General features: G+C 45.1%; 14 protein-coding genes across 14 annotated transcripts; 5 read left to right on the top strand and 9 right to left on the bottom strand.

Moving 5' to 3' along the window:
- Window positions 1–162: 162 nt before the first annotated feature.
- CWC27 (LALA0S04e03752g1_1) lies at window positions 163–1140 on the top strand (the record flags this gene model as incomplete). Its single annotated transcript, XM_022772718.1, has 1 exon — window positions 163–1140. One exon carries the CDS (start codon window positions 163–165, stop codon window positions 1138–1140), a length of 978 nt encoding a protein of 325 aa, XP_022628156.1.
- An 8-nt stretch (window positions 1141–1148) lies between these two features.
- On the bottom strand, window positions 1149–1838 carry VPS28 (LALA0S04e03730g1_1; the record flags this gene model as incomplete). Its single annotated transcript, XM_022772717.1, has 1 exon — window positions 1149–1838. One exon carries the CDS (start codon window positions 1836–1838, stop codon window positions 1149–1151), a length of 690 nt encoding a protein of 229 aa, XP_022628155.1.
- A 300-nt stretch (window positions 1839–2138) lies between these two features.
- On the bottom strand, window positions 2139–3511 carry RGL1 (LALA0S04e03708g1_1; the record flags this gene model as incomplete). Its single annotated transcript, XM_022772716.1, has 2 exons — window positions 2139–3365; window positions 3434–3511. 2 exons carry the CDS (start codon window positions 3509–3511, stop codon window positions 2139–2141), a joined length of 1305 nt encoding a protein of 434 aa, XP_022628154.1.
- Window positions 3512–3848: 337 nt separating this feature from the next.
- On the bottom strand, window positions 3849–6284 carry MCM7 (LALA0S04e03686g1_1; the record flags this gene model as incomplete). Its single annotated transcript, XM_022772715.1, has 1 exon — window positions 3849–6284. One exon carries the CDS (start codon window positions 6282–6284, stop codon window positions 3849–3851), a length of 2436 nt encoding a protein of 811 aa, XP_022628153.1.
- Window positions 6285–7945: 1661 nt separating this feature from the next.
- On the top strand, window positions 7946–8500 carry HTC1 (LALA0S04e03664g1_1; the record flags this gene model as incomplete). The annotated part of the gene is made up of 1 exon (XM_022772714.1): window positions 7946–8500. One exon carries the CDS (start codon window positions 7946–7948, stop codon window positions 8498–8500), a length of 555 nt encoding a protein of 184 aa, XP_022628152.1.
- Window positions 8501–8876: 376 nt separating this feature from the next.
- Window positions 8877–9638, top strand: LALA0_S04e03642g (LALA0S04e03642g1_1; the record flags this gene model as incomplete). Its single annotated transcript, XM_022772713.1, has 1 exon — window positions 8877–9638. The coding sequence occupies one exon, from the start codon at window positions 8877–8879 to the stop codon at window positions 9636–9638; it is 762 nt and encodes a 253-aa protein (XP_022628151.1).
- Window positions 9639–9746: 108 nt separating this feature from the next.
- On the bottom strand, window positions 9747–10460 carry DER1 (LALA0S04e03620g1_1; the record flags this gene model as incomplete). The annotated part of the gene is made up of 1 exon (XM_022772712.1): window positions 9747–10460. The coding sequence occupies one exon, from the start codon at window positions 10458–10460 to the stop codon at window positions 9747–9749; it is 714 nt and encodes a 237-aa protein (XP_022628150.1).
- Window positions 10461–11231: 771 nt separating this feature from the next.
- BTS1 (LALA0S04e03598g1_1) lies at window positions 11232–12206 on the top strand (the record flags this gene model as incomplete). The annotated part of the gene is made up of 1 exon (XM_022772711.1): window positions 11232–12206. One exon carries the CDS (start codon window positions 11232–11234, stop codon window positions 12204–12206), a length of 975 nt encoding a protein of 324 aa, XP_022628149.1.
- Window positions 12207–12331: 125 nt separating this feature from the next.
- Window positions 12332–13912, bottom strand: MUK1 (LALA0S04e03576g1_1; the record flags this gene model as incomplete). Its single annotated transcript, XM_022772710.1, has 1 exon — window positions 12332–13912. One exon carries the CDS (start codon window positions 13910–13912, stop codon window positions 12332–12334), a length of 1581 nt encoding a protein of 526 aa, XP_022628148.1.
- A 360-nt stretch (window positions 13913–14272) lies between these two features.
- LALA0_S04e03554g (LALA0S04e03554g1_1) lies at window positions 14273–14722 on the top strand (the record flags this gene model as incomplete). The annotated part of the gene is made up of 1 exon (XM_022772708.1): window positions 14273–14722. One exon carries the CDS (start codon window positions 14273–14275, stop codon window positions 14720–14722), a length of 450 nt encoding a protein of 149 aa, XP_022628147.1.
- Window positions 14723–14873: 151 nt separating this feature from the next.
- On the bottom strand, window positions 14874–16774 carry BEM1 (LALA0S04e03532g1_1; the record flags this gene model as incomplete). The annotated part of the gene is made up of 2 exons (XM_022772707.1): window positions 14874–16538; window positions 16766–16774. 2 exons carry the CDS (start codon window positions 16772–16774, stop codon window positions 14874–14876), a joined length of 1674 nt encoding a protein of 557 aa, XP_022628146.1.
- A 238-nt stretch (window positions 16775–17012) lies between these two features.
- UBP16 (LALA0S04e03510g1_1) lies at window positions 17013–19286 on the bottom strand (the record flags this gene model as incomplete). The annotated part of the gene is made up of 1 exon (XM_022772706.1): window positions 17013–19286. The coding sequence occupies one exon, from the start codon at window positions 19284–19286 to the stop codon at window positions 17013–17015; it is 2274 nt and encodes a 757-aa protein (XP_022628145.1).
- Window positions 19287–20325: 1039 nt separating this feature from the next.
- YTA6 (LALA0S04e03488g1_1) lies at window positions 20326–22491 on the bottom strand (the record flags this gene model as incomplete). Its single annotated transcript, XM_022772705.1, has 1 exon — window positions 20326–22491. One exon carries the CDS (start codon window positions 22489–22491, stop codon window positions 20326–20328), a length of 2166 nt encoding a protein of 721 aa, XP_022628144.1.
- Window positions 22492–22966: 475 nt separating this feature from the next.
- Window positions 22967–25024, bottom strand: GCR1 (LALA0S04e03466g1_1; the record flags this gene model as incomplete). Its single annotated transcript, XM_022772704.1, has 1 exon — window positions 22967–25024. One exon carries the CDS (start codon window positions 25022–25024, stop codon window positions 22967–22969), a length of 2058 nt encoding a protein of 685 aa, XP_022628143.1.
- Window positions 25025–26443: the final 1419 nt, after the last annotated feature.

Genomic DNA, 26443 nt, shown 5'->3' with positions numbered 1-26443 from the left:
TCTGTCCTGTTTCTTTCCTTCAAGGCTTCAATAGCTTCATCTATTCTGGTTACCAATAACCTTTAATTTTCATATACTATGATTTGAAAAATTTTCGAATATCTTATTAGACGTTTACCCGCCTGTGAAGGGCATCGGTGGATTAAACACTCCGTGACAGCGATGGCAGGTAATCTGGAACCTCAAACTAGTGCCCGGTGCACTATTTGGACGTCGCTAGGTCCGCTTAAGGTTGAGATTTGGGCCAAACAATGTCCCCAGACGGCATTGAAGTTTTTGAAAAATTGTGTCAATGACAGATACAACGGTGCCAGTTTCCACCGTAAAGTGTACGATGCTGCTGTGCAAACATCAGAAATCGATAGTGAACCATGGGGGATTTTGGAGAATGATCCGGGAATCAAAATGAACCGTAGGGGCCTTCTGGCAATCGATATAGAGTCAAAAGGCGATTTTTTCATTACGCTTCGAGAAACACCTGAATTGGATGGCCAAGTGACAGTGCTGGGCCAATTGGTAGACAACACATTTTACACGTTGCTGGAAATTTCACAAAAGGAGCTGGACTCCGAATCAAACGATGACCGGTACCTGTATCCTGCTGTTGTGGAGCGGATCGAGGTGGAAGAGCAGTTTTTCGAGCAGGACCTGAAATCTTCACCAACAAAGAAAAAATCTAGGGAAAACCCAGTTTCTTCACATAGGCCTCCCCCCAAACGCGCTAGAGTGCGGCTAGATTATGACCACGACGAAGACGTCGATGATGAAGTTTCTCAAGCAGTCAACTTCAAAATGACGTCAGCTCATGATTTGTTGGCCCCGAAGGGTTTAATGCGCTCCGCAAAGCAGCAGCAGCAGGATGTGAAGAAAGATGTAGAAGAGCCAGTGGCAAAACTTGAGGATGATTCTGCAAAGAAGCACCATAAAAACAAGTTCATAGGCCAAAATGTGGAACCCCCCAATGCAAATGATGACGACCAAGACACCGGAAAAGTGTCAGCCCCCGTGAGCGACTCAGAGACAAGGGAATGGGAAACCATGAGGCTTCTGGCGCAGTTCAAGCAAAAGCTGGCTAAATCCAACGTCCTCAATTCTCATGAACTCAACTTTGATGAAGATGACCATGGAAAAAAATCTTAAACACCTCGCTATTCCAAAAGCGTGTAAAAACTCTTGTATGCCGCGTCGAGACTGAATAGCAATTCGCGAGCATCGTCTTCGGACAATTTTTCAGCGGCCTTCATTTTGTTGATCTTCACAATCCACTGGACCAAGTTTTTGCGTTGCTCAAAATCCTGGGAGCTGACTCTATTTACACTTAGCAGCAATGCGGACATGAGAGGATGGAGTTGGTCTTTAGTACGGTAGTTTAGTTTCAAAGCATCCATCGTCGTGATAAAGTTCCCAGTTGCTTCTGCCACCGCTTTACCTCCGAACTTTGAGTTGCCAAGGGATGTTGAGTCCTTGCTATCTCCGCCTTGGATTGCATGTTCCACGGTTACAGGTATTCCGCGCTCTATTCGAGTAATCGCATTAGAGGCATTGATGCTGTATTTGTCTTTAAATTCCTGTAAATCCCCAAACTCCTTTGCAACCTGTTCATTTGAGAGATATACCTTATACTGCGTCAAGAGTTTGTTGGCAATCACTGTATAGTCTTCACCAGACAGGCTGTCCCTAAGATAGGCCTTTTCAACATGATCCAGAGCGATTATCAAAGAGTATATGTCGGCGAGGGTTTCAGCAGTCTCGCGCTGTTCTGCAGTGGTGAAATGATCGAATAATGGTATTTCGTCTTGCAATTTACTCACTATGAATTCTGAATCGTCTGAACCCATGTTTCGGCACCACGAATAATCAATGGGCTCTTCAAAGCTCAGGACAAGCTTTCAAGTGAGGTGGACTGTGAACTTTCCCTCTGAGAAGCTGAGCATCGAAATCATCCAAGATCAGGAAATTTATACACGTGACGACATTAAGCATTTGATATACAGTTTAGAAGTGTGCAACGGTCAACGTGCTACATGTATTCTCCTTCTTTTTACCCCCTGAACTAGTTTAGGAACTTCGTTAGTGCTGCCTCAATTACTCGAAGTGAGTTTCCTAATGCAATTCCGCGACTATCCCTCCACTTCTTACTACTCAATCATCAGCACTCTCTTGGCGGTCTTGAATGTTGTATCGTAGTTGATTCCTACACTTTTCAAAGTCTGGCTATCGAAAGAATAAACAATTGGTGGTAGCGGTGGGTATTCCAGCTCTCCGGTGCTTTTGCGTCTCTTTATTCCACCAAAAGAGTCGTAAAATGCTCTGGCATCTGTTGCCACACCGGTTTCCCTGACTATAGCATTTTCTATGTGTTTCATTTGAGTTCTGACCCATGGAGATATGTCAATTGGTTGGTGGATTTCGAAGTCTTTGGCGTTCCCAACTTTGAACTTAATCGTGACGCCGTGTGTTACTGAAAACAGTCGTCCTCTAGTGGTGATTGAACTATGGTAATTGAACGGCTCCAAATCCTTTTTGTCTTTCAGCAGTACCGTCTCTGGGGGTGACTCATTCAGCGCAGGTGGGTGCTCTGGCAGGCGGAATAGCACAGCAGGCTCATTGAGAGACATCTCATATTGTCTAAACTGTAAATTCTTTGTCAAAACTCGAACGTCAGCTTCAAACTGGATTCCGGATTTAGGTACCACTTCGTTGAAAGGTCTGACGACAGTGTAAATAATGTTCTCTCTCGAATCGTGATGAGAGTCAAATGTCTCGAGGTATTCTTTGATCTCGAACGTGACAGATTTCAATCTCATCTTTCTAGTGAAATGTCCCGGGCTAGCCTTGAAGGTGCTAGAAGATAGATTTGGAACAATGTCAAGTTTCAAATGTAGTAGATCATCAGTCGAGACGCATGGGTTTTTTACGTCGTATTTGACCTGCAGTTTTTTGTCTGGCGAATGATACATGCGGTTGAGTGTCTGGAAATGATTTGGAGAAGCTATCAGGTCGTACCGATCCACGTTAACCACCGCTGTGAAGGTTTCTAATAAAACATTACTGGCGTCAGTAAAATAGTTCGCGCGGCACTCGAAAGTAGTGTAGCTGTGTCCAAATCGAGGATTATGATTTGTTTCCTTGATGTCGTCTGGAACAGCAATCGTGAGTGGTATATCAATCCCAATGAGCTTTTTGTCAGATACTTTGATGTTCTTTTTATAGTGTAGAACAGATTTCTCAAGCTTTGGTCTTGGAGTGAAACTATGGCCAGAATTGTGCAATGTTTCAGTAGTCTTCAACCGTACTTCTATACTCTCGATACTAAATTCTCTACCATCACTGGATCGTATCCTCAGTTCACATTCCAGCCTGGGCTATTTTATTGATTCGATGTTAGTCCATCAGCTCTCGTGGAACCAAACAATTTTTGGCTTCAACATACCAATGTTTCTGGCAAGCCAGGACAGCCCCTGATAATTGAGTTGTAGCTAGGTTTCAAAGATATAACTGGACGTGTCATGGATGCGCCTGCGACTCACGTATAATGAATGCATTGACTGCTATCAAGAACAGGGCATAGTTCTGGTAATTAAAGGTTTGAGGATCGTCCATGGCGACCATGAAGATCAGTGAGGCCGAAAAGTACCTACTGACACCTATCTTCATCCAATCCTGTTTTTCTTTGAATGCAATGTGTAAAGTTTGGCGAAGTATTATTACAATGGTAGGAAGAGTGCTGCTGAGATATATACAACGAATGTCCGAGGTGCACTTGTATTTGTAGAATGACATCCACGTCCATATTAAACCGCAAGCCAGCTTCGGAAGTGGGACGATTAGCCTCTTTCAACAAAGTCTTAGGCATCGCTCATCACTGCGTCATCACTTAAAGGGAAAGAGGCAAGAGGAGCGGCCTCGTGTGAGCTACCATCATTGGATTGTTCTACACCCTGGTTCAAAAAATGTAAAGTAGCACCTTCGTTGACCAGATTCCAGATACCCAGATAGGCGTACTCTTCGATACAATTGTTCAATTGCAGCATAGTGAACCCACGCGATCTCACAGCCTTGACTATCAGACCAAATGGCAAGCTCTGTTGTAGCTGAGATCCATCTCTTGCCAAGTTCTTGATGATGGTGAAGATCTTCGTAGTTGGATTATCCTCCTCTGCACTCTTACGATTGTCCTGGTACAGCGACTCTTTGGACACTTGAATGAGTCTGAGAGCTTCTTCAACGTCGTCGAGGTCGACGGTGTCACTGAATCTGAGCTTTGCCAAAGCCTGTGATAGCCTGATAATAGCCAAGAGAGTTCTTGGAGTGGCTTGCCCAAAGGAAAATCTAGAGTCCATAGCCTTTTTAGAGTCTTGCCTCATTCTGATGTAGGACTGGATCACGTATTCGTTGACGTCGCGGCTCATTGTGGGTCTTTTAGTCTTAGCGTACGCAATGAATTCGCGCATTTGATTCTGTTCCAATGGAACAAACCCCAAATCAGGCTGCTTATTATGCATGTGAACGTATGCTACATGCTCTGCGAGTTTTTCATCATCTTCGCGGTTTGGCAAATCCAGCAGCAAAAACAAAATGTCAAATCTGGTTAGGAGAGCTGCCGGCAGATTGATGTTTTCTAACGGTGATAGTCTTGGGTTGTATCTACCATAAAGAGGATTTGCAGCGGCCAGAATGGATGTACGGGCGTTCAGGGTTGTGTTGATACCTGCCTTAGAAATAGAAATAGTTTGCTGTTCCATGACTTCGTGAATAGCCGTTCTATCACTTTCATCCATTTTGTCGAATTCGTCAATACAGCAGATACCGTTATCGGACAGAACTAAGGCACCACCTTCCAACACCATTTCATCGGTTACTGGATCTTTCATAACTGCAGCTGTCAGACCCACACCCGAGGAACCCTTACCAGTAGTGTAAACGCCTCTAGGAGAAATCTTGCAGATGGATTTCAATAATTGAGATTTGGCAACACCGGGGTCACCCATCAGGCAAACATTGATATCTCCTCTGATCTTCATTCCATCGCCAACCTTTTTGTCCACACCACCAACTAATAGCAACAAGAGCGCTTTTTTTACGTCTAGATTACCGTAAATTTCTGGAGCAATAGACTGCGCTAGTCTGTTGTAAACGTCTCCCTCGGACGCAATAGTCATGACGCGTGATACAGTCTCCGGTGTTATCTCGAAAGACGCAAACTTCTTTTTATGCTGAAAGACGTATTGAGCTTCCAAGTAAGTTTCTGTCAAGAGTCCCGCCTTCAGAGCTTTGAACCCTGTGAATGGAGAAGGCATGTAAATACCTGTCACGTCCACAACATCACCTGGGCTTAAACTCCGAACCAGTGCTCCATTGACATGAATTGTCAGGCTTCGTGGAATGTGGCCTATAGGTACTTGTTCGGACATTTCTTGTATTTTGCATTCTTGAAACGCGCTGAATTTGGACGCCCTTGTGCTCATGAAGAGCTGGCCCTTGGTTTGGTTCTGAGAGCATTGTTCTGAAGTGCAGTCCACCAGCGGAGAAAACGTACGTGAGTTCACCTCCTGAAATACTTCATAGCCACATTGGTCACAGGTGTATGCGTTGACTAGCACGGAGGGTTTAACGTCTGATACCCTTGTGACGATCCCGCGCGCCGTAATTAGCTGTCCCAAACAATCACCTTTAATTTCACGAACCGGTAGCGGAACTTGCCATTTGCGACCATGCGCTGCGGTGGGGGGTTTGAAGTACAGATTGTAGCGTCTTGTAAGCTTTGCAGGAAACAAATCAGACTCCTGTTCTGCAATTTCCCGCATCAAATTTTCGTCTTGAATCTCACCAGGTGCCTCTGCAGCCAGTTCAGTGCGACGATCTGACATCAATCTGTCATTGCGGAGCTTACGTTGGTACAGTATCACGTCCAGAACGTCGTCTTTGTAGTCAATTTCCTTAGTAGGCGGAGGCAGCAGTTTGTCGACTGCGCGACTAAATAGCTCGACGAAATGGTAGCAATTGCGGGTCACGGTTCGCACCAGATCTGCAGATGTGACTAAAGTATCGTTTTCGAAAGTTAGCAAGTCGTCCAGTTCGATTTCGACCGTTTGAAGCTCCCGATTTGCCACTTGTTGCATGATTGCCATGTATTTGGGGCCCTCACCGACGTCCATGGTGTCATTGTCCGATGTCGATGCAGTAGTGGTGGTGTTTTTGAAATGAAGTAAGAAGTCTTCTACCGTGGTCTGGATTTGGGCGTAGTCCACGGGAATTTGCAGAGACGGTAGCGCAGTACTCATCTTGGTGGGATGCGGAACGTTGAGGTCCTATTGAGTTACAGTTTTTATTTAATTGAAGTTGCCCTGAATCTCTCTTGCAAGATGTGTTTTCGAGATGAGTTTTCGAAGTTTACGTGTGGTGGTGGTGGTGGTGATTGTTGTTTCTTACGAAATCGGGAAGAGACCACGTGAAAGTCAGATGATTACCTTGTGTCACGTTAAAATCACATGACCTCAAGGAGGTCCAGTCACGCCATTATATCGTGACCTCCCTGTATGTGTATCTCACGTGTATCTCACGTGATGGTCTGTTTCTCGTACATTTGCAAAGAACCCCTCCCCCCAGTGGTGAAACCAAGAGTCAGAATACCAAAAACTACAACGTTATCTTAAGTCCTTACCCGCATCTCTCGGCCGCGAAACGCGATTGTGAAAAATGTGCATGTAATCCATGTGTTGCTCATCTGAACTCCTGTAGCTGCTTATGCTCGCTCTTGTAGCTTCTTCTCTTGAGCCAAACGACTACTCAAGACATATAGGCCTTGTCACTCTATACACAAACCTTGTGGTGTGTGGGTGCCACCAAACCAGTCACGTGACACTCCATCTTTTTTCATCTCTCGGAAGACACCAACCTAACTCTCTATAGACCTCACCCATGAACTTTCCTCTCTCCTTGCCATTATCTGTCCTCCTCTTCCTGTTGCTCCTCTCTCCTTCTCCTGTGTAGGCCCTGAAGGTCCCCCACAGCGTAGTTTCTCGACCTTAATGGTCACTCTCGACTTTGTGTGTGGTGTACGGATGTTAGCACCCTTGCTGCTGCGCGCTGTTCTGAGTGGTGTGATTTGGGCTATCGTTCACACGCACACAAGAATGAAGGAATGGGCTGATTCCCCAGTAGCCATGGCACATCGCCAACCGCTTTACTGCATAATTTCCTCGAGAGCTCCGCTGGCGTTGGATGTCTCGAACATATAAGACACAGCCAGCAGACGAGACAAATGGCGGCGGAGGGGGAACCGAGATAAATATACGGATTATACGGATTATACGAGAAATACAAGAAGACGGCTACTTCTACGGCAGGAAATACGAGTTTTAGAATACAATAATAGCTCAGAAAAACTCACAACCAGCTGGTCATCAAACAGTGAGATCGCACAATTCCAGGTTCAAGTTCAAATTCAACTTTGACCACACCTAATAAGAGTAGTGCTACAGGTAGTGCTACAGGTAGTGCTAAAGATAGGGATATAGGTAGTGCGGAAGATAGTGCTAGAGACTCCGTTGTTCGCACACACACACACACACACACACACAAATCATTAAAATGATGAATATTCAACGCTTATGTAATCTGCGTTGTGCATCACGTGCTCTGTCGTCGTCGTCAACGACGACGACGCGATGTCCGCTCAACACTTCTTCAAAGGTCTACATGTTCTATTTGACACTCGGGTTTGTAGCACCGTTCCTAGCATCGTGGTGGCAATCGAACCGTCTGCTTGAAACCGAGGCCAAGGGCAGACACAACCCACGGACCGTGTTCCAGCGGCTCATTTAGGCGTGTGGTCAACACACACGTATATATTTATTATATTTATTCGCAGTATAGATCGATAGCGTATTATTACTTATGAAGGGACGGGATCCCACAATTTTTGAAAACACTTCCGTGGCAGATGTTGTCGTGGCCTGAAATCACCGATTTGGTCCGGTCCGGCGAACTGCAACTGTTGTTGCGGTCGCCGGCCGTCACCGCTAGCTATCATCGCTACAAACAGGCCTTGGCAGATCGGAATACCACCGTGGCAGACGTGGTGGTGCACGAAAAACTACACTGGACCAGCGAAACGCTGGCCCAGTGCGCACACCAATGGCCCACGCCAGAACTGCAGCTTCAGGCAATGCTCAGCGATCAACAGCTTTTCGCACTTCGCACAAACGACTTTCCGTACGATTTCCCGGATCACGTGCACCACCTGGTCCTGTGGAGCAAAGTACAGATCCCACTGTATGAGGGCGATTCCCGCAAGAAAGTGCCAACCGTTGAAGCCAAGCTCCAGCAGTTTTTAAACACCAATCTCGCCCGCTACGGTATCGCAGATTTCGCATGGTTCATCAATTATCCTTCATTACAAAGCGTCAAAGCGGTGTCACATATCCACGTCTTGATCAGCACTCGTGGCTCCGAAAAGATCGCCCACATCTTGGCAGACGGGTTTAGTCCCATCTGAGTGGCGCGTGTGTCTTTAGAAAGTGTCTGTCATCCTACCGTTCATATACACAGTTATAGAAACTCTGTCAAAGCATCACGTATCTGTAAAGTGCTCGTCCTTCGTAGTTTTTTAAAACCACAAATGCTTGTGCAAATGGTCATTATACAGTGTGCATTCGCTCCTAAATCGGCTCGTCTTCTCCCAGACGTTAGACTTGAAAATATCGTGTCATTTCAAACGGCTCATCGCCTAATATCCATACGCATACATTTTTTTTTCACCTTCAGTCTCTCTGATCCACCAACTACTGCTCCGTTTGATATTCTCCAAAACCTCTATTTCAACGGTTCCGCTTCCTGTTTGTGTCGCTTTCGGAACGGATGCGCTCTGCTTCATGGAACTAAGACGCTCAACCAGACGTAAAACTGCAGCCAAATGTCAGGGCATTGAACTGCCAGCGCAACCAACAATCGCTCGCCGGTCGAGAAGGATCAAGGAAGTTGTGCGGCCACAAATACGAAAACGAAGCCCCATTTTAAGACTGCACAGGCCACAGTTTTGTGGTTCTGATGTGCGGCAACGTGAACCCAGCACAAGCAGATCCACGGGCCATCTGGTGGATCGTGAAATCGTTCGTTCTTGTCTCGTTACGTTCGAAAACATAACGCAGCAGTTGGATACGTTCCATCATAAAAATGGTGTCCATGAACTGTCTGGACAATTGAACGAATTCATCAAGGCGATTGACGAGTTCGCTGTCAAAGAAAAAGCTGACAACGCTGCATTGCTAAAACGCATCAAAAGGGAGGCCAAAACCCAGGAGCAGGCATCGTCAACATCCAAAGCTGACCTATTGCTTACTAAAATTCTCGTCGATGAAAGAGTCACAGACCCTGAAGGCCTTGCGGTGGTAGCTAAATGGCACGGTATCGATACGCAGGACGTGGCCGATATCACCTTCACTCGGGAAAACGGGAAACTCAAGCTGGATCCCAATGCACAGTATAGGTTTGATCAACAATGCGTGAATAAGAGAGTCAACAGGTTACTTTCGCTTGAGCGCAATAGCTCTCTGGGGTGGCCGGAAAGAAAGAGAAAATTACCTGCCAACTCTCCACCGTCGGAAAGTTATTCTGAGGTTGCCTTAATGTCCTAAGGTCCAGATACGACAGCTGATCGTAGCTAGTTATCCATAGTCCTGGAGATAGTTTCTGCACTTTTCTTGATTTTCATCGCTACCGTCTTCTAGAGACAATTTTTTATATTATTCCTGAAGGTGTTCATTTTCGTATTCGTTCTCGTTCTCGATGTCGTTGCCGTTCTCGTTCTCGTTCTCTTCTGCATCAGTAGGGCGCTCCGCAAATCGTTTCATCCATTGGTTTGGAGGTTGGCACAAGTCTACGCCGTAGACTTTACTCACTATCTGTTCAAGGAAGAAATATAGTTGAGCAGGCAAATACGTCATCAAAATGCTCCAAAGGCTATTGGCGGATGATAAAGCCATGACGTCCAATAAAAGTCTCAACATCAACGGTGACACCAGGCCTCGAAATCTGTCATCCGCGTTAGATTGAATGTCTACCCGCATTTTGTAATAGAGCAAATTTTTGTGTATGACATGCGCTAGCGATTCGTACGGCTGAATCCATTTACTCATCGCAATAATCATCCCGCTCAGGACAAATATCATCCACAAGTATTGACTGCGTTTTTGAACCGTTTTTTCGACATCTGCCAGCTGGGACAGCATAACTATCACTCCAAACAGGAACCAATGGTCCAGTTCCCCGTAATCGAAAAGCGAGTATAATACTCGCAGGTATTGACCCTTTTTGAACGCAAGATCGTAGTTATACAGTGTACTACTTGGCTGCACTATAGTTGTGCTCGTTAGCACAGACATCACAACAATCCCAGCTGTCCAGGCCTTCGTCACCACCGGCACATCGCCTGCGATATTGAATAGCATGGCATCCATTATGATAGCAAACCCAACGGTCAAGGAGCCTGTGGTACCCGTATCTTGGAAGCTAAGTAAGTCTTCCTTTTAGGTAGTGATAGCATATTATTACTTGGCTTTATTTGATGTTTCGTCGATAATGAGTGATTTATACCAAAACTCACGACGTCTCACTGCCACATGATGATCTCGAACCCTTGTTTGGAGAGTTCCTCAGGTCTTGAAATCTCCTCAAATTCTTCGGCCGTACTGTCTCGGTTTGTCAACGGCGAGTGACCATAAACCGTGATGTGACACCGATTTTATCATTCTGTCGTTATCTGTCGCTACGGCGTAGCCTCATAAAAGCAAATACGTTTCGTAACGTATGGCTAATTGAACAGTTCAAAAACTCTTAAGAACTATGTCTATTACGAGAGTGCCTTGTATTTGGAACTTCCGTTTGGTTCTGCAACCTCGGTCACGGGTCGAGGTGTCAATTAGGTGAAAAGTGATATGAGAACGACATCATTTTATTTATCTCAGAAACTGCTGCTCTCACACTCGACCAGCTTAAGTTTCATGGTATGGATTTATTGTAGGAGGTGAGGTACTGCTCATCCCCAGATCCCACCCCTTTCGTTTCAGTATCAAGCGTGATAGCTAAAAAACTTACACGTGACCTCGTAAAGCTATTTTAATTGTCATATAGTGTAATTGGTGTCAGTTAAAGAGTGTACGGAAATCGTCAAACGAACAAACACATCTTGGCGATTAGCACCACGTTCGCATCGCCACTATTGCGTCTCAATGGATGTTTCTCAGATTGTGAACCTAGCACACGCCTCTCCAGCTTGGGACGACCAACAAGAACGAACTCTTCGCGGCCCCTTTGACTACCTTGCATCTAGTCCTGGAAAGAACTTCCGGTCGGAGCTGATCCAGATCTTTAACGAATTTTATGGGTTGCCATCAGCTCAGATTACGATAATCTCGAAGTTGGTGGAAATTTTGCATACCTCGAGTCTGCTAGTGGACGATATCGAGGATAGTTCGGAATGGAGAAGAGGATTAAAAGCATCACATCTCGTTTTTGGGATTCCAATGACTATTAACACAGCCAACTACATGTATTTTTACGCAATGGAATGCTTGCAAGAATTAGCTCGAGACTCCGAGGCCGGATTGTTAAATCAACTTCTTATAATCTTTAATCAGGAAATGCTAAATTTGCATCGTGGCCAAGGTCTCGATATTTACTGGAGAGACGAACTTGTGATTCCAGATGAAAAACAATATCTTAACATGGTGATGAACAAGACAGGCGGACTTTTCAGACTCACGGTTCGGCTAATGGAGGTCTTTTCAACTGACTTTCTAGGAAATGACTCGTTGGTTCCTCTCTGCAACCTTCTTGGCATACTATATCAAATAAGGGACGATTATTTGAATCTACAGGATGCCTCGATGATCAAAAATAAGGGATTCGCGGAGGACGTTTCAGAGGGCAAGCTTTCTTTCCCTATAATTCACGGCATTAGACACGGGCAATCTCAAAACAATACGTTCGTACTAGATATACTGAAGACCCGCACGCAGGACGTTGAATTAAAGCAGAAAGTGGTGGACTATCTAGACACTAACAGTGGATCCATGGAGTACACTCGTCAAAGAATAATGAATCTTGGCGTGCTTCTGCAGAAACAATTTTTGCCCTCACTTCAAGAACGTGGATATGATACAAAGGCCCTCTCCGCTGCTATAGCCCATCTAAGCTCTGTATGATGAGGTAATAGAGCGGCTTCTATTCAGAAATTTTTGCATAACTTGGCAGCTTGGCGGCACCCAAATATTGCCGGTTCAGTTGTCATTGTCGTCATTAAAGGTAAATAAAGATATTCTACGTAGCGCTAGCTATCTAATGCTTTTAAAAGTTTTTTGTAGTTCTCAAAAACTTCTTTCAATTCACTCATCTTCAAATCTTCGAAATCGCGACTTCCCAGAAGTCGCCATGAGTCCTGAACCAAAATGGGTTTTTTCACGATATCCACTTCTGATGATGCTGAAAAATTCGAGACTCCATTAGACGTTTTATCAGGCGTGATGGTTGCTACCGATGGGCCGGAGGGTGGTGTGTATGAACGGATTTTGCCGAAGATGTTGCGCAGCGATGAGTCGAAGGCTGTTTTTATGCCTTCAAATTCTTTGTATGAATTTGACCGACGAAGAGTAGAGTAAGTTGGAGTAACTCCCAAGCCTGTCGGTTGCGTTTCCGGTAAGATAACCTTTTCAGATATGGGGACAAGCAAACACGCCTCCTCCGCTTTGGACAATTGGCATTGAGTATCTGGAGGTAGTGATGAGATTGTGAGACTTTGTAAAAAAGTCAATGCAGCGTCAAGATTAGTGAGGGCGTACAGATCCTTTTCCACCAGTTTTTTGTTGTACCGGAAAAGTTTAATGAATTGCAAGTTAATGAACATATGTTTCACTGGAAATTGAATGAGTAAGTATATCAACGTCGAAAGAAAATCGTCATTACTCAAATGGTTCAGAGAACTTGTCATTTCGTCATGCAAGTTTATAACGTGTAAAAGCTTTTCGTATGGTGCCAACGGACCGTACACCATCCTATCCAAGTATTCTGCCAGCTTGTTCTCGTCAAATGATCCTTGGGGTACCGATAAGAAATCCATCAAATTCAATTTCCCACATCTAGCCACATTTGACAACAGCAACATCTTTTCCCACATCATTCTATCAAATTCCATGAATTCAGGACTGTTTTTAAACAAATTTGTGGCCTTCAAATGGCGCAAAGGTTTGTCTTGTTTTAGAGCATTTGGCTTGTCTTGTTTTGGGGCATTATTGTTAGGCACTGAGGTCCCCATTTCCAGAATTTTTTGAAATACGTCATGTTCGCATAGTTCAAGTAATTTTTCGATCTTTCGGTTATTCAGCTCCGTTGTGCGAAGATGCTTATTGATCTCCTCTGGTGTCAGTAAAGGCTGGACTCCACCTGCGGAGTCCGTGCTAAAAAGTGAAGACGATCTTTTGCGTGCTGTATCGCTACTGCTTCTGCTGCGATTGAAAATCCCACTGATGCCGCTACTCAACGTTTCACGCGCGCTGAGAAAACTACCATTATTGATAGCATCTGGTGCTTTAGAAAGATATTGGAATGCAGCTTTATCGAACTTTGCGTAGAAAGTTTGGAAAAGACCTGACAATTGCATCACACTCAATGGTTTCAAATATTTTGGTTGTTTCAGATCATCGACAAAATTGTCTTCTAGACGAGCCAATTCAACCGGCACTTCCACTATTTGGTCCAGTTCCAGCGCTATTTCCTCCTTAGTGAGTGAACCGGCACCGTTACTCGAGGAAATTGATAGCTCAGGGGAGGACCCCTCTACTTGGCCCTGATAAGACTCCCGTATAGCCTGGCCTCCATCAAAGTTTGAATCGTTGATTGGAGGAGTGTGAAACATGGTCAAGAGCCCTAGTTTTTGTGGAAGAGCCTACTTTAACGAATTCTTAGTTCTCGATTGAACTAGTAATTCGATTTAATATTAGTGTACAATGATGATGTAGAAAAGACCTATTTTAACTTCACCTTTCAGAATAGTCAATTGATTCACCTTCAATTACCTTTGGAATTCCTTCTTGGGACCTTCAAGGTGTTAATCGACGGGTTAGTTGTTGCTCTGATACAGGAAGCAAGTAAAGCTCTCTATTGTGCTTCTTTTGAGCCCAATTTCGAGCTGTCATCTTGGCTCTTATATAGATATAGAAGTGATCGGTTGAATCTGTCGTGTCGCGCCTGAGCAGTTGATGTTTCAATGCGAGATATGACGGTGTTTTCCAAAAAGAGGTCCCGTAGCCCGGATTTGGGGGGAATTTCAAAATACAAGAGACAACGGCTCATCGAGGATCTTCAGAGTTTGAGCATTTCTGATAATGCCAGTGGTTCAAGAAAAGCTACAACGAAGGTGGTCCTAGAGGACGCTTGGAAGAACGATCAGCAAGTTTGGAAAATTGCGAGCGGAAACGATAGCGTGAATAAAGATATATATGGACCCATTTGGGACAGTATTCGAAGCAGCAATTTGCAAGTCATCAAGTGGTATGACAGTGCACAGTTGTTATACACGAGCTGGCTGGTATGGGTACAGTCTCGCAATAGAGCTTCAGGAGGGGGCATAGAAATGGAAATTGACACGGGGAATGGTGCACACTCAGCATCGGTCTATCACGAATATAGTGGTTACGGATACGAGCCTATGTTATTAGATGATTGAAAATGGCAACTAGCACTCGATACAAATACAATAGACCTCACGACAGTGAACGGAGCACAAATAACAGTAATAACAATGATAATACTCTCTTTGACAGGCCATGAGGATTTCCATTAGGTAGTTTTTTGGTTATTATGGTATTATCACCTCCTCACACATCTTCAACTAGAATTTTCAGCTTCCCTCGTATCACTTCGGAGACCTGATAATCTCCAGCCACTTCATCGCCAACCGAGTGGTCATGCTTCACAAACAATTTAAAAGATGGGCTTTCGATTCGAGGCGCGATTCTGGTGCGCAGCTCATTGTAGGTGATGTTGGAATCGAGCAATAGGGCGAAAATATCGTCCTTGTAGTAAAACTTTATTTTTGTGGATTTCAGCTGTGGTGGAGATACGCTGGGAGGTCTTGAATGTGGTTTGGAATTTTTCAATGAAAGTCCATTCATCATTTCGTGCACTTTCAGTTCATCGCCTGTTAAAGTCGAGTCGTCCGCTGGACTTTTACTATCAGCAATAATGTTTTCCAATCCTTCTGCTACATGTGAGAGATTGGTCATAGTAGGTTCTTGGGCGAATTCCTGATCGAATCCGTTGTTCCTTATATTGAATAAAGATCGAACAATATCGCATTGTGAAATGTGAACTGGGAGTGATATGAGCTCGCGCACATACTTGTTGAGATCCTCTTTTCTCTTTTTCGTGATGGAATCTGTAACGTACGGTACTGGACCTGGTATATATGGCATAATGCGTTTTGTCCATTGTCCTCGTACATCTCTCAATTTTCCTGCTTCAGCAGGAAAAGCGTCCAGTAGTTTCACTTGTAGATCATAAAAGTCTTCGTAATATCTCTTTAATGTACGTGCTCTTCCATCAGACATTTCACAAACCACGTTAAACCAAAACTTGTCGCCTTCTAGTGAGAAACTATCCACCGATGCGTGAGCAATGTTCGAGTTGAAATAAGAATCATGCGACGGTACGGCGTTATTGTAAGTGGATGAATATGAGCTCATACGCTGCTGACGTTTCGCTTCCGGCGAGCTCAAAGAAATATTGCTGGCCTTATATTTGGCCACATTTGTCTTCCATTCTTGCACTGTAGGCAAGTTTGCCGATTGTATATCGTCGCTAATACCATTCCCTGTGGCGTAACCGGTGTCGATGTCGATAATGCTAACATACCCCACAGGGACCAGGCCAGGACCGCCAAGACGACCTATTGGTTTGGCAATGAACCATTCAAAGTTGTGATGAGCGCAAATGAACAGATTTTCGCCTGCGTAAGTCGTCAATTCGTCGGATTTTTCAGCACGGAAGTCATAAAGAACAATTGCATATAAAGAGCCAGCTCTTTGGCCCATATGTCTACCATTTTCACGACCTTGTTGTTCGCCCTTTGATGAGACCAATCCCTGCCCACTCACGTTACTATGAGACCCAGAACGTCCTCTAGAGAAAGTCTCGAAATAGCTTTTGGGAACCATTCCTCTACGCTGATCATTTGGGCTAGCTGCGTCGTACCATTCCTTGTCCTCCGCCTGCACCAGGAAAAACTCACCCCTCACAAACGAGAGTTCGCGTGGAGATTGAGCTTGATAGTTGTAGAGGGCCTTGATGACCTTTTCTGCATTGGCTGGCACTTTTGGCGCCGCAGCACGATCAGCAGATTGTGTCGATGCAGATGACCCAGAGCGGATCGGAATGGTTTTCATATGTTTCACCGCATTGGTGTGGTCTGCTGTGGGGGAAGATATATCTGCAGAAGTGATCCTACTCTTATTTCCACTATCTCTACCATTTTTCTTGAAACCCTATAGGAAACAAAATTGTCTCGATAGTTAGTCGTTGAACATCCAGATTCATGCCACATATATGAACGTATTCCAAGGCCATTCCACAAACGTTACAGGCTGCTGCCTGGCGCCTATTGACTTATTCAGCATTTTACGTCATGAACATGACACCAAATAGCCGGAAAAGACACGTTTTCGAGCCCTGGCCAATTTGTGACTATAAGATAAACACCTTTTAAACATACCTTTAGCATTGTGCATCAGATTGAGGCACCAATAACACTGCTTTTGAGCTTTTGTTCATGACGGGTTGTTCGGACAACTTATTTATAGGAATATGAAACTTTATTAAATGCTACCCACACACTACCTACGAAGTCAAGATATCTTGAACACCGGGAAATGCATGATCGAGCGTCCAAACAGTACAGTACTGGCCGCCTAGTGATGATCCCAATGACTGTAACCTCTTAGTTTTCAATCAACTCTTATTTAATCGTCGACACGGTCGTAGTATAGCATGTAAACGCACTTTGTATCTCCAAGGACCTCTTCGATCTTGGCTTCGCGCACGGCGGCGTCGGATATCTTCCAGAAGGGATAGTTGAGAACGCTTTTGATTTTCTTGAATTTTCTTTTGATGGTAGTTGCAACAGCCTCATCCCGCTCGCTGGCACTTGTATCGGTTGTCGTTTCAACGCCTGAAGTTTCCGACGAAAGCCCCACGGCAGAGGAACCAACAGAAGCAACGCTGTTTCCTCTTCTGCGTCTAAAACCGGAGCCTCCATCTGAACCAGCGTTGGAACCAGAGTCTGTGTTTTGGTCGTCAGAGGCACCAGATGCAATAGAGGGTCTTCTGGAAAGAAAGCCTGTGATCTTCTTCAATGTTGATGGTTTCCGGCTGGGCATACCCGAAGAACCAGAGGTTGCTTGCCCAACAATATAGTCATCTTCGTCTACAACTGGCGACGTTAATGGCAAACCAGGCTTCGCTTCAGGAAACACGGAACGGAAGGGTACAGACGAATCGGACTCATGAGATGAAACGGATGCCAGATCCGTGCTGGACTTACTTGCCATCTGATTCCAGGCAGCCACGGCATCTTTGTTCGAGTCAAGTCCAAAATCGATCATGGGCGACCTGTTGACGACTTGGTTTGATAACACATCCTTGATAAGGTCGGGCTTGTGTCTGTAACATTCGTAGTGTCCTTGAGAATGAGTACCTTGGTGCTTGACCATGGCCCTGAGTTTATATTTGACCGGTTTGACACCAACAGATCTGTTGTTTTTGATTTCCTGCTCCTGAGTTAGCAATACCTCATCGAAATTGACGTAACACGAGTTCCGTGAGTAGGTGGTGCCGTTGAAGACCGACCGGGAGAGATGCAGAATCAAGATTTCAGGAGATTCGGTAACAACAGTTTTCTTGATAATTCTTGATTTAATGGCGCTGGTGTCACAGCTTCCTTTCTTGTAGTTGTTGATGTAATTCATCAAGTCTTCCGAAAGATCGTCATTGATGAATATATCAGATATGACTTTGGATAAAGTTGCCAATATGACCTTCTCCTCTTCCGATTTTTTGTCGTCTTTCAATTGTTCTTCATTCTGAACAATGGCCTTTATTTTGCAAGACAGACATGCGTAGCCGTCGATAGTCTCGGTTTGGTTGTCGGCAATCATCGCTGAAAGGTTTGCCGACATTTCTTGAGGAACCGGCAGAGGGTACATTGAGAAAGGATGCGTGACAACTTTTGAAGATCCTTGGCAGTTGAGACAAATCAAATGGTCCGCTAGTGAGCCCTTTACAGGGAAGTCAGGTATGATCACATTCAAGGAATGATCCTTGACGAATTTTTTGAGTTTGACATTCTCTTTTTCGAGGGATTCCAAAATGACCTGTGTCAGCTCATGAGCGTCGTTCTGGCCGGAGGAGATTTTAGCATCAAATATGAGCTCTAAAACATGCAAAAATGGCCACACTGATACGTACTTGCTTGTATCAACGATCTGCTGTAGCTGATAAATCATTTGGGCAAGACCTTCATGCAACGGAACCTCGGGTATCTCTTCACTGGACGCTGTTGAAACTCCGTTTTCTTTCGCTATCGAGCTGTCCGATGTGCTCTGAGCTGCGGATGTATCTCCCGTATTCAAGCCGTCCAAATGACCACGGCCATTGGCAGCACCGCCATCTTCGAGGGTAGACATCGTAGTGATCGTTGCTGTAGAGGAAAACGATTGGAGATTCGCATGAGGACGAAGCGAATGAAATGCAGGACGGGATGCTCCAGGTGCGAGTGAGTTTTCGTAAGAGCTGGAACGTCTCTCAGAGGGCTGGTCATGTTGGTATTGTGCCGATTCTGATTCTTTTGAAGCATCCTCAGAACCCTTGATGCTGGAAGGCTGACTATCTCCACGGTCCAGCAACGTCCTTAAAAACAGAACCTGTTTGAGCAAGTCATTCATGTAATTGGTTAACTTGGGTGATGCTGAAAGAGCCTGTACGGACGAGTTTGCAAAACAATCATTCCGATTGTTGATGAGACCCGTCGTGTACTTATCGCTTCGTCTGGATTTTGAAAACATGTCGTTATCTCCTTTTCTCAGTAAGCTTGGCGAAAGAACGTAGATGGATAGTGCTGTGAATAATGCAAGGCCAAAGTACCGAAGCTGCTTGGAATTTCTTTCTACTAGTTTATCAAACCAGTCAAAGTTCACAGTTCTGTAGTGGTTAGAAGTAGTGCGAAGAACTATAGACATTCGTTCGTCGAAGAACGTCCGCCACTGGTTTACCTTTCCTTCTTCAGTAAACCCGAGATTCATGGGATTTTACCCATGTCCATTAATGATGACGTCGAAGGCATGTGACTGAAGACGGATAGTTAGATCTTCCATTGCCGTTGGCTATGGAAACGGGCTCACCAGGATGCTCGAACGGTACCGGGTTCAAGAGATTAGGGCAGAACAAACTCTGTGGGCTCTGATTTCCGACCAGAACGAACTTTGAAGCAGGCTTCGTTGGTAACCTGAAAATTCGACGCTAATACAAGCCCTCCAGTTGGATCTCCCAGGTTGGATTCTCCCAGTTTAAAGACCTCGGGTTAAGACATCCACTCTTGTCCCACCTATAGGTACTATCTTGGTTCTCTTTGTGAAAACCACTCGTTTAGCTCATAACACAGTGTTGATGCATTGGGGAGAAAGCTGTGTGAGTTAGAGGGAACACCATGCTTCGAAGGTGTGTTTAAATGCAACTGCAGACTTTTGCTACTCGAGTTTGGTTCGCCAACTGCGTTGTAACTTCAAGGACTAACTCTTGATTTCTCACTGTCGTCACTAAACTCCGGCCAAACACTAGCAAGAGAATATGCATCTCCAATTGATGCAAGTTTGTAGCACCTGGTAGATATTCTGCGCTTTTACAATCAGTATCCAAGTTTGGAGTTGTCCTTATCGCGTCCAGTTCAAGATAAAATCAGTATAAGTCACTCACATACCAATTACTCTTGTTAGCCGCCCAAAAGTGTCCCTTGAGCGCAGTTTCGAAATTTGTGAATTTTCAATGGTGTCTGACCATATATTGTACAATCTAATCTCTCTGAAAGACTAATGGAAGCTCCGGCGCTGGTCTATAGGTGATTTCATCAGCTTTTGGCTAGCACTACCTTTAATTTATGATTTCTCATCCTATCTGAATAAAAATTACAGACACAGCGCGCCGACACTGCGAATAATGAATGGTAAGTTCCAGCTCACTGCAATTGAGTATATATCTACTCTATCTCTTAAGTCTATGTCTTTAAGCACCGTGACTTCCAAAACTCACAGCCCAATCATCGAATTTCGATAAGGACTCCGGTGACACACTTTTCTTCACCGTCAATAAAGCGTTCTGGAAATCCTGTAGATTTATGCCTCTAATCTTGGTGAAATCAACATCTATCAGTTTGTCTCCAAGTTCTCTAATAGGCTCCATTGCGGCGTCCTTTGCCAGTGCCGTCATGTCAGACCCCGAGTATCCCTCTGTGAGCTTTCCAATTGACTCGAAATCTCGTTCGGTGAGCGCGTTTTTTTGGTGGGCAAGTAGCCGTTTGAGATGTGAGATTCTGGTTTCGGGCTCTGGCAAAGGTATATGTAGTCTCCTGGTGAAACGTCTACGTGCTGCTTCGTCTATGGCCCAGGGCAAATTAGTTGCTGCCAAAACAAGCACGCGACCGCTCTCTAAACGTCCTTCTTCCCGTTCTCGTGCAGTTGCACTAGACAGTGACGACCACTGTATTAAGACTTCCGTTTTTATTCTTCTGGAGGACTCATTCTCATTCTCTGATCGCGACGTCAGTAAGGAGTCAATCTCATCGATAAAAATGATTGATGGGGAGAGCCTTTTTGCCAGGTAGAATAAAGCCCTCACCAATTTTTCTGACTCTCCCAGGTACTTCGAAAGTAGTGATGAGGCACTTATACTGAAAAACGTCGATTGCGATTCTGTAGCGACAGCCTTTGCGATCATGCTTTTGCCTGTTCCTGGAGGTCCAAATAATAACATACCGGAAACAGGCTCTCGAAGCCCCTTGAAGAGATCAGGTCTTAAAAACGGGTATACGACAGTTTCCTTCAATGAGTTCTTGGCGTTGTTAAGACCCACAATATCATCCCAGTAAACCTTTTCCCCAAAGACCATGATCTCGTTTATTATGTGCTGACAGGCTTCTTCATCAACTCCTTCGAGTGTCTGCATGACCTCGCTAACTCTTTTCTCCTGCGGGGATAGCTCGACTTCTGGAGTCATTGACTTTGGTGACTTGACCTCGGGCGAGAAAGAGCGGGAATGCACTGGCGCCGTAGGTTTAGGAGACTTTGGCGAACGCGCTCGATACTCTCTTTCGCTCGTGCGACGTACCTCACTCCTGGGCTCCGCACCACTCTGATTTCGATGGAAAACGTTCTTCCCGGGAACCCTAATAGTTGGTCTCTTGATGGTCGGTTTCACGTACTCGTACCTCGGTTTAGGAGATGAAGACTGTCCCGTGTCCGATATAATGAGCGGTTTGGCAACTTTTTCCTGTGTTGGGTTCATCTGGGACCATGCTAGTTGGGCAGCGCGATTGACACCACCAGAGGTTGAGAGATTAGTTTCCGACGCCTGACGACTATGTGCAGCAATTGCGGCACTTTTAGCCCTAGCACCACCGTCAAGACTTCGTCTTCTTAGTTCATCCGCAGATCGGCGTGGAGACCTTCTCACTTCCATTGATGTGCGCTCGTAAGGTGCCTTGGGCTTTTCAAACGCTGCTGGTTTAGCTTTTTTCTCTTTCTGGACAGCAGCAATCTGTTCACGACTTGCCATGTTTGCCATTTCTCGTTCCACTTGACGCTTTATAGTCTGCTCCAGCATACGAGCGTGTTCTTCTTCCAGGATTTTATCCTGGGCTTCTTTTTCCCGCTGGATTCGTTCTTGTTCCTCTTTTTTCGATTTTTTCAACTCTTCGACTTCCTGTGCTCTTCGAAGCTCTTGGGTTCTCCGCAGCTCTTCTTTCTTGCTCGATATTTTAGTCTTTTTCAGAAGACTCGAAAGCGAAAAATGGCTATTAGAATGTGCAGATGGTGACACTACTCGGCCAGCACTATCCTCTCTCTCGACTTGTTTCTCCACCGAAGCACGAGTCTTCTTTATATCATGTTCCAAAATTCGGAGATCACTGATAATGTCTCCAACGTCAGGGTCTTTCAATAAGAGAACATCTCTCACTTTATAACTGTTTTCCACCTGAATCAGACCATCTCCCAAGTAAAGAAGTACGTGGGACAGTGCTTTGGGTAATTTTCCAAGTAATGCAAAGTCGTTCCCGGCCGACTGAATGTTTTCTTGACAATTCTTGAACTGACTTTCAACTATAGAGAACAGCAAATTGAGTGTTTGTCGAAGCGTTAGATTGGCTGGAACCACAAATTTTGCATGTGCCATGCCGAGATCTTTGAATTTCTAGTCCCAAAGTCCTTGAGAATACCTTCAAAGCCGCCTTGTTGATCTGCTCTGAGTTTACAATTGATAGTCAGTTGGTGATGCCCTCTTTGCTTCCTCTTCAAACCTTATAGGCGGTGTTAATCATAAACAGACTAACTTCATGGGTCTCGTGACATGATCGTTATTGACGTAAGGATTCAATGTGTATCCATCTATATACCGAATTTGCTCAAAAGTAATGAGCGGGTGGTGAGTTGAGTGTGTCGAAAAGGACTTTCACCAGTGTTTTTTGTTTCCAATGCTTTATCTTTATTTCGTGACTTTTTTTTGAGTTTGTTTTGAACGAGTTTTTTGAGAACTTTGTTGACGACAATTATCGTTAGCTTGGCGTTCTACCCGCAGCGTCATGCCGGGTTTTCAATTCGTAATGCAGGTTTAGTGGTTGGTTTTTCTTGATGGCTTGATTTGACTATCACTAACCAGAATTGTGCTGTCTTTTGCAGTACTTGTTTTTTTGATCTTCGTCTATCTGCAAGACAGCCCAATCTTCAAAATTGGCGTAGATGCAAATCTCAGTGTTCTTGCGCGTCAAGTTCCTGAAATATATAGAGATGCTGTTCAAGGTGAGCCCGTTAGTCACCCGAAACTTTTCCAGATCATCTGTGATAACTTTCCTCATGCTTTCGCGATCCGTGTTAAGGAACCTGCCTGCACGGACGCCACGGTCAACCTCGCGCTCGATGTAATCGATGATGATGCGTCGCGTTGGAAAAAAATGCGAGTCTTCGCCGACTTTCCAACGTCTCCAGCCGTAGGTGTCGATGAGATACTTGATAGATGGATCGCCGTTGAGACCAACGTACCATTCGTTGTAGAGATCCCATACGGTCTTGTTCTCGCGCGAAAGCTTGTATTTGAGCACTTCGTGCGAGGCGTTGCCATTCGGAGAAGACCCTGAAGAAGGTCTTTGCCCTGAAATCTGCGAATTGCCATACTGGGGTGATAGCTGTGATGACACGGGTGCGCTGGTGAGTGATGAAATCCCGAGTCTTGGGCTCCCCGTATTGCGAGCCAATATCGAATCCAATGGTACATTGATGTTGGCGGCTTGGGATTGGTGTTGCAGCTGTTGTTGTAATTGTTGTTGTTGCAAAATTTGCTGGTGAGTAGGAGTGCCAGCCTTTGGATCGTCAAACCTGAATCTCTTGAACGGCGAATCGATAGACGGGGGTGAAAACCCGGATTGGTTCGGCAGCGGGAGTTTTCTTTTTTGAGATTCTGGGATGGCTGAACCACTGAGAGAATGGAACATGTTTATAGGTGCGAGTGATGGTGTTCTTTGCGCCTGTTCTTCGCCCGCAGAGCCCATGTTATTGAAAAAATTCGACGACAGCCCATTTTTGTCAGTTCCATTGGCACCTGCGCCCAATGCGTTTGGGAAAACTACGCTATTGTGCGCACTATTGGAAGCTAAAGTCCGTTGGGCGTTCACAACCTCTGTGAGAACCTGTTTCACGGATTTGAGCTCGTGTCGCAGCGATCTGAGCTCCTCTTGGAGAAACTGGTTATGTAGTGCGAACCGCCGTGAAATGTCTATGTACCCTTCCTCTACTCTCAGCAGAACCTGATCATTCCAATCGGTGGTTTTGGATTGCGAAATGATCATTCGTTGCATCTCACTCTTGAACTGCTTAAATGCAAAGTTCTTGCGCAGCCGGGGCACGTATCCCATAACGTTAGACAGCAGATAGGGCAGTTCGTTGGTACAGCTGAGATAGGCAAGGTCCTGGATCAGCACGCGAGCCAAATACTCAAAGAGCTCGCACAGGGTATGCAAATTGTAATTTGTGCGGTCTTTGGTCTCCAAATCCTGCTGTAGTTTGTCGAGCCAGGGAAAAACCTCGTTTCGTAGTTCATCTGGTGGTTCCATAATCCGTACGATTTTGCCCGGTGAGCTTGTCAGGGTCCCGGTAGCCGGTTCTGACTGTGAGGACGGTGAAACGCCGGCTGCCCTGCTTGCCGCCAGTGCTTCAAAGCTGCTGGTGTCTGCCAACAGTCGCACATTTTGAAAATCTTCAAACCGGATGGGAGTACCGCCAGGATGGCCTCCCCATTGACTGGCAGCATACACCGCGACGCAGAACACCGGACAGCCCGATACCTGTTTGCTGCGTGACACCGTATTGAAGTACCGATACTGCTTGTTGGAAAACGTATCGTTGAGTTGCCGCAGCGTTAGGGACTCTGCATACGTCTGCTCCACCACCAAATCTACCACTCGCAATGATGGTGCCAATTGTGCGTCTTGCATTTCGAAAAATCTCTGTAGCACATAGTTCATCGCTACGTTGATGTCCAGCTGTGCACATGTGAACAACTGTGGCAGCAGACTGCTTTTACCATTGGGCGAAAACCCGTCTGGCTCACTCATCTGAGAGGACGTGCTGGATTGTGGCGATGGTGTTTGTTGCCTTCGACTTCCCAGCTTTGGGGAATTATTGACGCTTCTGGGCCTCGATGAGCTGTTGTTCATCGCTTACCAGATTGATCACTTGATACTAACACTCACGGCGTATCCTCGACAAAACCGACCAATTGCAACGCTTAGGGCTCCTCTAAACTCGAGACAAGTTCAGATGCAATTGCGACCGGTTTCACCTGCGATGTCCCGGTTACACGCCCAATATCTCTCACCATATAAGTGAAGATCCAAACATACACAGGGCTCAAACCCACCTTTGGGCCACTAGCTTCGCTTACTTGGGTATTATATTTCCACACCTGGTGATCAATTTAGATGTATATTGACGCTGTAGTTAGTCAACTTTTTCATCTAGTAGCAACAAGAAGCCGGCATATCGACAAGATGCTAGCTTCTGAAACTTGGCAGGGGCTTGCAGCTGGAAGGCGTGTGACGATGACGAAGGAAGAACGACGATGAGTAAGATAAAAAAGGGTAGCCCGGTCTTTTGGATTCAGGTAGGTCGATAGATGATCGGTCGATAACCGGTCGATTCATGTTGTGCAAGTTTACGAGACGCGTCGTAAACTTAATTGCTTGTGGAAATGAGATTGTATGCATTTGGGGATAGGGTTGTAGTTGTCGTCATAGGTAGCGGCGATGATAGAGGGCAGAGGGTAAAGTATTGGGATCTCCCGGAGAAGTCCGTTGGAACGACAGAGAATCTCATGTCGTAGAAGCGTAAGTTTTGAAGGACGTGACAGTGGAAGTTTTCAAAACCAGTCCGGCTTGTAGGGGGTGGTCGGGAGCACGTACTGTAAAGGAGAAGCGTATAAGAGAAGCGTAGGGGAGAAGCGTAAAGGAGTAAAAACTGCAGATTTCTTATTTCTGATTTTGTTTAGGAACTCTTGGAAAGGAACGATCATCGTCGTGTAGCAATTGCAGCCATTCTTGTAGTCCTAAAAAGACGTGTTTGAGCAGTAAAGGATACTTTAGCACGGTTCGACGCGTACTGATTCCATGTATAAACCCAAAATAAAAAACTCCGCGTTAACACGTTACGATTTCATGTTCAAGATCAAAAACGCCCTTCCCCGATCAAAGAGTACTAATTTCATGTTTTGGACTAGAAAACAAGTTTTCCAGATGTCAACGCATTATTATCAATCTAACGAATTGACAACCATGTTGCAATGATATTTATTTACTAGCTCAACGCATTTTCATGCTCCGATCGGCAATCAGTAGATCGGTCCTCCAGTTTGAGCGGCTTGCACAATAATTTTCCAGTTGAGCGGCTAATTCGCTATGATATATCTTTGTACGTGTTTCCCATCCAATTGATGTGTAAATACACATTATTTGAGTCTGAATACTCAAGTTTTGGTCTTGACTTGCCAGATCCGTATTGCATTGTCGAGAATTTCATGATATATAAATATATACATATACATACATTCATTTATCGTTACGTTTAAATAAGATCTCTAA

This window comes from Lachancea lanzarotensis, scaffold LALA0S04, assembly GCF_000938715.1.
Source record: "Lachancea lanzarotensis genome assembly LALA0, scaffold LALA0S04, whole genome shotgun sequence".
Taxonomy (NCBI): domain Eukaryota; kingdom Fungi; phylum Ascomycota; class Saccharomycetes; order Saccharomycetales; family Saccharomycetaceae; genus Lachancea; species Lachancea lanzarotensis.
This window is presented reverse-complemented; position numbering and strand designations above follow the sequence as displayed.